The following is a 10,465-nucleotide window of genomic DNA, read 5'->3' as shown; positions in this document are numbered from 1 at the left end:
ATTGCCTAAAATAATGTTCTCAGAGTGAAATCCCCAGACCAGCAAAATATCAGGTTGATCTAGAAATTTGTTAGAAATGGAAATTCTCAGGCTCGATCCAAGACCTACTAAATCAGAAATTCTGTGTGTATAGTCCAGCAGTCTGCGTTTTGAAAAGCCCTCCAGGTAATTCTGAGCTTGTTAAAGGTTGAGAGCCACTGCCTGAAAGACTAAATTCCAACACCTCAGATAATATAAAAAGTCTTTCATGATTCAGCCTCCAAATGTATCTCCTGCAGCCTTAATCTGTCATCAGCTTTTCACAGCCCACTGACTTTATTCTTCAAAAATACTAAATTATTTTAAGTGCCTGAACATGCCCTGTTGTCTCACACTTTCCTACCTAGAATACCCTTCCCAGTTATGCCTATCTCTAGATCTCTCTTTCTTTGGCAAACTGCAGTTATGTTTTTCAATCCAGCTTGCAAAGTTTGTGGCCAACGAACCTTTTTTGTTCACCCTCCACTTATGTTTTCTCTCTTAAGCATTGGCTGTTATATAACAATAAATCCTATTCTGTTAACAATTTCCTCTTTTTATGCCTATTTCTCCCATGAGATTCTGGGCTCCTTTGAGGGCTGGAGCTATAGAAATAGCTTACTTTATATCCTCAGCATCTAGCACAGTGTTGAAAATATATTAGACCAATAAATGTTTGTTAAATTGAAGTCCTGTAACTCTTAAGTTACAAAAGGGAAAGCACCCTAGATCTCCATAAAGAAAATACCAAATTCTTGGGCAGCGCCAGTGGCTCAAAGGAGTAGGGCATGGTTCCCATATGCCAGAAGTGGTGGGTTCAAACCCAGCCCCAGCCAAAAAAAAAAAAGAAAATACCAAATTCTCTTATACTGCTAGACACCTGTAAATCAGTGAATTGCCATAAAAATATTGAATCAGTACAACTGGTGTGATGCCTAGAGCCCGCATTTTGATAAATACCTAGTGAATCTCACATAGATAGTCCTCCAAAGAACTTTGGAAATGTTAAAATGCACCTAACCTATATTTATGCCACTAACCCAAAGATAAGGAAGATGTACTTTAAAACCTAAGAAGGTTCCAATGTATTTGGCAATATTTAAATTTAAGCATTTTATATGTAAGAGCACATACATACTTGAAAAAATGGGTAGGAAAACTTGTAACACATATGACAGCAGGGCTAATTTCTTTGTTTTATAAAAATATTGCAAATAAAGAAAATAATAGAAAAAATGTACATAGGAAAATGCAAAGAATATGAGGAGAGCTCACAAATAAAAATATACAAATGTTGGATATATGCCACAGGAAAAGTTGTGAAGAAACAAGAATTTTCCTCTATATTGATATGTATCTATATTGTAAACTCTTAGAAGATAATTTTATAATATCTGTCACAATGTTACATGCTAAATACCTATTCAGCATTTCCACTCCCAAGAATTTACCCTATGAATATACTTACAAAAGCATGTATGCAAGAGTATCATCATTGTATCCTCATTGTGATTGCAAGAGCCACAAATAAATGGTCTAGAAACACACTGTGTGGTCCATCGGTACTGTGGAATATCCCACTAAAAAGAAGAAAATAGGTCTGAGTACATCTCCCAGCTACATCAGGAAAAAAAGGAGCAGTAGGCATAATGATACATATAGACCACTCACATTGTTTTAAGTTTTACAGATGTAAGTAAAATTTTTCTGGGATATTAGAAACTAATTCTCACCTTTGGGAAGGGGGGTCTATTTGCCAAGAATGTTAGAATACTTTTCATTTTATTAAATTTTGTACTGCCTAAGCTTTTACTTTAAAATATTAAAATTTCTTTAATGTCAAATAATTCATCTTATTTGAACAGATGCTTCTTAGGCTAAAAATAGTTATTTTATCCTCTACAAACGTGAAAGTTTGGTATTGTGTATTTATAGATTTTTTTCCTGTGAATTTTAATGTTGAGCTATTCATTTTATAGGTGATTGCCCACTGATTGTCCAGTTTGCTGCTAATGATGCAAGTCTTTTATCTGATGCTGCTCGTATAGTCTGTCCTTATGCAAATGGAATAGACATTAACTGTGGTTGTCCTCAGAGGTAAAGCTCAAAGAAGTTGGAAGAATTTTCAAAAAGATTAGGAAAAAAACTATGTGGACATGGTAAAATATCTTTCTAGTTTTCCAAAAATTAAAAAGTAAGGAATATAGTATTAAAGCACCTGGGCTCAAACAAGAAGGAAGGAAAAATATCAGGAAGTGTTAAGTTAGGAATAGAATTTCAAAGATCTTTTCTGACCGCTAAAATAAAATATAGACATTTGAGAAGTATTTGGTCTCCCCTCACCACTAGAATTTTTGTGTGAACCTGCCTTGAACCTCATCCATAAGTAGTTACATGAGAATGTAATGATTATGGCAGTCCCTAAGATGTATTTTTACGGCCATCTCAGATATACTTGCTGTAAAACCTGATACTTTAATTTAGGAGAGTTCCACATTTTTTTTCTCATTAAAATCCCTTACAAAAATACCTTTTTATAATGACCTTTTCTTTCTATACCAGTTATTTGGTTGGGTTTAAGTAACTGGATATTGATAGGGTATACTTAATTGGACAATAATATCCCTACCATACTGGCACTGTATACTAGGTTATGTGTCAATAATTCAAAATGTGTCCAAAGAATAAAATCAAGGCTTTAAGTACAGCATAATCCAAATCGGATTAGACATATTTGTATACTCATTAAGCAAGTTAAATAAGCTGTTTTGTGGTGTTGGAATGCTGTAAGCCAAAAATATCTTTCTACTCTTAAGACCACTAAAACCCCTTGTTATACACAATAAACATCAAATATGGAATTTAAAAAATCTAAAGTAATTGCAGTTAATTACAAATACTTAAAATCTGTTTTGGTTGAATGAATTTTAATTTAATATTCTCACTTGCCAGTGAAAACCATTTCCCCTGAATACTTTTTGATCTGGGAACATGTTTTACTAATCTCATATTGATCCACTTAGAAATGTTGGCTCTACAAATTTTTTAAATCTGCTTGCATTCTAGATCACCAGAGAAACAGATAGATGCAGTTACATTTCAGTGCTTTTATAATTTTATCTTCTCTTCCAGCGATTTATAATTCATTTGTTCTTATGTTTGCTTTATAAAGGTGGGCAATGGCAGAAGGTTATGGGGCTTGCTTAATAAATAAGCCAGAGCTTGTTCAAGATATGGTGAAACAAGTAAGAAATCAAGTGGGAAACCCCAGATTTTCAGTTTCTATTAAAATAAGGTAAAGACAATATTTCAATCTATGGACAATATAGTCCATTACTTAGGAAATAAAAGAATATTCCTCTTCTCTTGTGGTATGGGAGTGTCTATGCTAAATAAATTAGTAGCTAGTGCATGCATGGAAATGTTGAGACAAGATATTTAGTAAATGAATATATACCATAATTTTTACTTAATCCTGAACAACATCCTCCCTTGTATTTTTTTTTTTAATGGTATTATTTATAGAGAAGGATACAGGGCTTTAAAAAGGGTTGAGAAAAAGGTTTTAAATTTCTCACCTGGTAGATTGAGATTGAAACAGGACATTTTTTAACACATAGTCAGGATTTTCAGAATTAGTGAAAATCTTTAGCCATTTTTATATCTATCACTTGCATTACCAGACTTGGAAAATGCTGTATCTCCACTAAGTCTAGAAAATTCAGGGCTTATTAGAGCATCCAGCTTGGCTTGGAGTTCTCGTTTTTTCTTTTTGAAATTCTTATGGAAATATACTTTGATTAGCAACCAAAACATTTTCTACAACGTTAACTTGGCATTTATATCAGAAGTTTCTTTTGTTAGAAAAGTAAAAGTGATAGTGTGAATTATTGTACTAAGTTTAAAGATATTTGGTGACTGCCACTAGAATTGCAGACTCAATGTACCTAAACATAAAAATCAGTCTTCAGAGGTTTTGCCTATTCAGTACAACCCAGTCATTAATAGCATTCCAACAGAAGTATACCATACTTCCTATATTGTTTAAATGTACATTTTTCATATTTTGACATAATCTGATACTGGGATTTGATTTAAAATTTTTTGACATGTTGAATCTATTTTTATTTGTACATCTTATAGCTGATTGTTTCCCAGAATATAAAAATCTATGGTCAATGACTTGAATGAGAACCAAACAATTCTTTTTATTTATTTATATATTTATTTATTTATTCTTAGTTTACTACCCTAATTTATTTTTCAATATGTTAATGGTGTTGCTATACTTTTAAAATTTGAGCTCATTTGTTCTGCAAAATGTCCTTTGATTTGGGTTTCTGAGATTAGGTTCTCCTTTTCCTACTCCACCTCCTCCTACTCCTATTCCACCTCCTCCTACTCCTTTTCTTCTCTTTACAGTAACATATGTCATATTGTATTATTATCAAGTATTATATCATGAGTCAAGTCATCAATTTCTTTCATTATTGGTGATGTTACATTCCATCACTTAAACATTCCTAAAGTAAATTCCATATGTCATTGCATTAAAATCTGGAGATACATAAATCAATAATAAACCTTTAGTTTCAAAAATTACAGATGTTGGTAGGTGAGCCCACTTGCACATATTAAATTACAAATGTGGTAATTGCTTTATAGTAAGGGTATTACCTAGAACATAACAAGGGAAACAGAAGTCAGAAAATCTAGCTCTGTCAAGGGAGAGTCAAAGAAAGCACCAGAGTGGAAAAGACATTTGGATATGTTCTTAAAAAATGAATAGCAATTTGCTAAGTGAAAAAAAATATAAGGATATTCTTCCATCACAAGAAAGACTAGGAAGTCACAAAACAGCATGGGAGTTTGCAAAAATGGGCATGTATTCAGTAGTATTTCTATTTTTTTTTATGAAGCAAAAAATTATATACTTGAACAGAGAAACACATTTGTACAATTGTTGAGAGTTCAGTATTTCCCTTTCAATAATGGAGAGATAAGTGAGAAAATAAAGGACTTAAATAATACAATAAACCAACTAGATCTAACAGACGTATGCAGACCACTCTCCCAAACAACAGCAAACATATTCTTCTCATGCCCCTGGGACATCATTTTCCAGGATAGTCCCTATATTAGGCCATAAATTAAGTCCTAATAGATTTTTCTTCTACTTTTTTTTTCTGTTTTTTGAACCAGGTCACATTAATTGCATTTGTTAAAGTCCCTCTTATAATTGTGTCCCACCCCCAAAAGGTGTGTCATACAATGTGACTGCCCACCCCCCTCCCTCTTTCCTTCTCTCTGCTTTCCCCCCTCTCCCACCCCCCACCATGTACTAGGTCATTAATTATCCTCGTATCAGAATTGAGTACATAGGATTCTTGCTTCCCTATTTTTGTGATGCTTTACTAAGAATAATGTGTTGCACTTCCATCCATGTTAATACAAAGGCTGTAAAGTCTCCATCTTTTTTTAATGGCTGAATAGTATTCCGTGGTATACATGTACCACAGCTTGTTAATCCATTTCTGGATTGGTGGGCATTTAGGCTGTTTCCACATTTTGGCAATTGTAAATTGAGCTGTAATAAACAGTCTAGTGCACAAGTGTCCTTATGATAAAAGAATTTTTTTCTTCTGGGTAGATACCCAGTAATTGAATTGCAGGATCAGATGGGAGTTCTAGTTTGAGTTCTTTGAGGGCTCTCCATACTTCCTTCCAAAAAGGTTGTATTAGTTTGCAGTCCCACCAGCAGTGTAAAAGTGTTCCCTTCTCTCCACATCCACACCAGCATCCGCAGTCTTTAAATTCTGTGATGTGGGCCATTCTCACTGAGGTTAGATGGTATCTCGGGGTGATTTTGATAAGTAGAGACATGAGCGTTTTTTCACATGTTTGTTAACCATTCATCTGTCTTCTTTAGAGAAGGTTTTATTCATCTCTCTTGCCCATTGATATAAAGAATTGTTGGCTTTTTTCATGTTGATTATTTTGAGTAACTGTAGATCCTAGTTATCAAGCTTTTGTCTGATTCCAAATATCCTTTCCCATAGTGTAGGTTGTCTATTTGCTTTGGCTATTGTCTCCTTAGCTGTACAGAAGCCTTTCAGTCTAATTAAGTCCCATTTGTTTACTTTTCTTATTGCAGTTGCCACAGAAGTCTTCTCCATAAAGTCTTTCCCCAGGCCAGTATCTTCAAGTATTTTTCCCATGCTTTCCTTGAGGATTTTTATGTCTCATGGCTTAAATTTAGGTCTTTTAGCCTTCTTGAATCAATTTTTGTGAGTGGAGAAAGGTCTGTGTGCAGTGGGGAAGGGTCTTAGCCACCCACCACCCCCAGAGGAACCCTCTCAGGCCATAGTAAGCATTAATAATGTCTTTCATCTTCCTTGTATTTTTAACATAAATTAAAACTTCTCTTTATTATTAAAATGTTTTGCCAAACCCTCAACTTTGTCTGTCCACATGCTATTTAATTAATGCTAAGAAACATTCTTAGTACAAAAAGTAGAAAATAGGAAAAATATTTGCACTAAAATTTTACAAGGAAAAGAAAACAAACCAGTAAGCAGTTTTTGGTAACAATTTCAAGGTAAAGTATTGTGTTCTCCACTTGGGACTTGGTGCACCCACATCAAATATAAGATAGCATCTTTCAATCCATCCATAACAATACTTTGAAGGCTCTTTCATTTACCAAAGCCAAAAGATAAGAGCACTACCTAAATTTTTTTGTTGTCCTATTGTTGCAAATAGTGAAAAAGCTAAATTTGAGATCTTGGGTGGGAACTAATGCCTGAAGGAAAGTTTGCTGATAGTGGCATGGACTTATAATATGCTATAGCACAGCTAACTACATAATTTAGTAGACGAATTTTCATTTTAGTTAATTAATTTTATCTTAATATTTACATGAACACACAATGTAATTTTGAAATTATAGGATCCATGATGACCTTTCAAGAACTGTAGATCTTTGTCGAAAAGCTGAAGCTACAGGAGTTTCTTGGATCACAGTTCATGGACGAACTACTGAAGAAAGACATCAGCCAGTGCACTATGATGCCATTAAAATAATTAAGGAGAATATGTCTATACCTGTAATTGCTAATGGAGACATCAGAAGCTTAAAAGAAGCAGAAAATGTGTGGCAGAATACTGGGACAGATGGTAAGAAATACGTACTTGGATTTTTTTATGTTTTAATTAGGAAAAAAATAAGTGAGAATGGGAAAGTAATGCTATTTTGATTTTCATTAGTTTTCTTTCACACTGAGCCATATTTTCTCACTGTACTGATTTAAGCTAAGATAATGTTAATTCTCCTACTTAGAAATAATAGATTATTTTAACTGGGGTAAATTAATTCGTTTACTTCTCTGACACCATCATATTTAGTGACCAATTAAAAATCTTCCAGATATCCTATTAGTGATATTAAGTACCTGGAATAGAAGTAATAGTTAATGAATTCAAGGAGGAACCCCAGAACCGCTGTGCAGTTTTATTATCCCCCTAAGTTATTGACATTCTAAGCCAAGCCCTATGATAGCAATTGCTAGATGAGATGCAGATAAACTGTGGTTTAAGCAACCCAGTTTAAGACAATCTGGATTTACCCTAAAGAAAAACTAAAGACTAATTGTTTAATGTAGAAATCTTTAAAAAGAATTTTATGAGTACATTTCAACTTTCTTGATTTGCAAAAGGTACCAAAATAAATTGTTTTATAACTGAATTAAAAAGACCAATATAAGGTCATTGTGAAACCTTGTAATAATACTTTTTTTTTTAATCTTCACAATTTGTTTTGTTTAGCTTGAACTAATAATTATAGATTCTTACTATATGGACAAATATGGTGTACTTTAATTTGTAGGTGTGATGGTTGCAAGAGGACTCTTAGCAAACCCGGCCATGTTTGCTGGATTTGAGGAAACCCCGCTGAAGTGCATCTGGGACTGGGTTGACATTGCTCTGGAACTTGGAACTCCTTACATGTGTTTCCATCAACATTTAATGTACATGATGGAAAAGATAACTTCTCGGCAGGAAAAAAGAGTATTTAATGCTCTGTCAAGCACATCAGCAGTCTTAGATTATCTTACAGACCATTATGGCATTTAATTGGACTTCCAAAATTATTTTAATATATATTTTATTCTATACCTATTATGAAACCAGAGGTGGTGACATCTAGGTTTTTACTTTATATCAGTGACTTTTAAACTTTAGTATAAAAACAATCTCTGGGAGCATTTTGAAGAATTCAGTCCTAAACCCCATCCTCAGAGATAGTTTTAAAGAAGACTCCAGGTGGTTCAAACATTCTTGTCATCCTCGGTCCAAACATTACACAACTGCTCTGAATCCTGTTATGGATTGGGGTGTGAGGGATGGATATTTTTTTCCTACTGGAATCATGTTTTTAACATTTTAAATAAAGCTTATTTAATACTAAGTATGACTCATATAGCATCTGTAAGTTAAGAAGTATGTGAGGACAGAGAAGTGATAGCACAAATGCCAACATTACATACAAAATGAAAATGAACAAGAAATTCTAAAGGGAACTGCACTCAGGGCTTATGTTAAAAATTCAAATGGAAAATCACACTGGCACTTCCCAATTGAATTACACACTTGAAGGTATTTGTTTTTAGATACACATAACTGACTTTAATTAGATGTGATGTTTTCCATAAAACTACGATTTGATGGGGCTCTTTAAAATAACATTAAATTTAGTACATTTCAAGTCTTTTGGATCCTTAAAAGATTGAGAGCTTGATAAGAATATCTGTACCTAAAAAGTAGGTACATCTTTTTATGCAACCCCCAACATCTTATATATTAAAAATTTGGTAACTAACCTAGAGAAGATTATGTATTTGAAATATTTCATGGAAAATAGCAACTAGGTTTTGTTTTTCATTTAAAAACCTAGTTTCATACTGTGTTTTTAATGATGTTATTTTTATGCCTCCCAGCAATTTCTTGTAACTTTAAAAATCCCATGGTTTGGGAATGTTACTAATAGAGTTTGTTACTGATGAATGTATACTGCAAGAATGAAGTATCTCAGATTGAAATAAAACTATTTGTGATTAAAGTATTACTCTATATTCCCAATATGGGAGCTCTTATAAGGAAACATTTATCTAAAACTTTTTAATTCAAGAGTTTGGGAATAATTAAATGAATTAATTTTAACATAAAAAACACTGTGCTGCCATATTTTTTTCCCCTTGGGCACATTTTGTGTTCTCACTTTTCAATTAATTTTTTTTTTCTTGAGACAGAATCTCACTATGTCGCCCTCGGTAGAGTGCTATGGTGTCACAGCTCACAGCAACCTCAAATGCTTGGGCTTAAATGTTCTCTTGCCTCAGCCTCCCAAGTAGCTGGGATTACAGGTGCCCACCACAACGCCCGGCTATTTTTTTGTTGCAGTTGTCATTGCCGTTTAGCTGGCCCAGGCTGGATTCGAACCCTCCAGTCTCAGTGTATGTGGCTGGAGCCACAACCATTGTGCTATGGGCACTGAGCCTCAATGAATGTATTTTTAAAGATAACTGGCTTTTTCATTTGACATAAATATCATACCACAGAAATAATAAGGTATGAGCATAATCTAGTCCTTTTGATGGTTTTTAATTAAATCTGAAGTGAATTCTACTAGTGTGTGAGTGCAGCAGCATCACTAGAGTAAGGTGTGAGTTTGGAAGAAACCTGGGAGGAAAAACAAGGGGCTTTAAAACATTTGATTAAAAATCACTTCCTTATGGCTAATTTGTGTCAAAGTATCTTTTTCTTTACTCTTTCTATGATCAAATACATTTGTGATGAATTAAGAAAAAGCACCAGCTAAATGTATTTTTATGTTCTCTATCTACTTTAAACATTAATGTTTCCAAAGTAACAAAATAATGTCTTCAAGAGGATAGTACTTTTTCATTTTTTTTTTCTTTATGACAGTCTCCCTCTGTGGCCTGGGCAGACAGCAGCAGGGTTAAAACGATCCTCCTACCTCAGCCTCCCCACTGAGGTGAGGTGCGTGCCACCACACCGGGCTAATTTTTCCTATTTTTAGTAGAGATGGGTCTCCTCTTGCTCAGAGCTCCAGCTGGTCTTGAACTCCAGAACTCAAAAGATCCTCCTGCCTTGGCCTCCAAGAAAGCTAGGATTACAGACGCCCCAACTAGAAAAGAAAGAAAAAACTAATCAGTCATTTTTCACAAATTTGGGGGAAGCGGTTATTTAAAGAGTATGCTCAGGGCGGCGCCTGTGGCTTAGTGAGTAGGGCGCCGACCCCATATACCGACAGGGTGACAGGTTCGAACCGGCCCCAGCCGAACTGCAACAAAAAGTAGCCAGGCGTTGTGGGCGCTTGTAGTCCCAGCTACTCGGGAGGCTGAGGCAAGAGAATCGCCTAAGCCCA

General features: G+C 34.4%; 1 protein-coding gene across 1 annotated transcript in view; it reads left to right on the top strand.

Annotated features, from left to right (window-relative positions):
• Positions 1-8,485, top strand: part of DUS4L (dihydrouridine synthase 4 like) — a 17,918-nt gene extending 9,433 nt beyond the window's left edge. The window contains exons 4-7 of the mRNA XM_003782590.3: positions 1,998-2,115; positions 3,191-3,313; positions 6,968-7,194; positions 7,904-8,485. Of these exons, the coding sequence (XP_003782638.1) occupies positions 1,998-2,115; positions 3,191-3,313; positions 6,968-7,194; positions 7,904-8,151 (716 nt within the window). The 3' untranslated portion in view covers positions 8,152-8,485. The remainder of the gene's footprint in view (positions 1-1,997; positions 2,116-3,190; positions 3,314-6,967; positions 7,195-7,903) is intronic.
• Positions 8,486-10,465: the final 1,980 nt, after the last annotated feature.

Source organism: Otolemur garnettii, unplaced genomic scaffold, assembly GCF_000181295.1.
Source record: "Otolemur garnettii isolate 467f Iridium unplaced genomic scaffold, OtoGar3 scaffold00005, whole genome shotgun sequence".
Classification (NCBI taxonomy): domain Eukaryota; kingdom Metazoa; phylum Chordata; class Mammalia; order Primates; family Galagidae; genus Otolemur; species Otolemur garnettii.
This window is presented reverse-complemented; position numbering and strand designations above follow the sequence as displayed.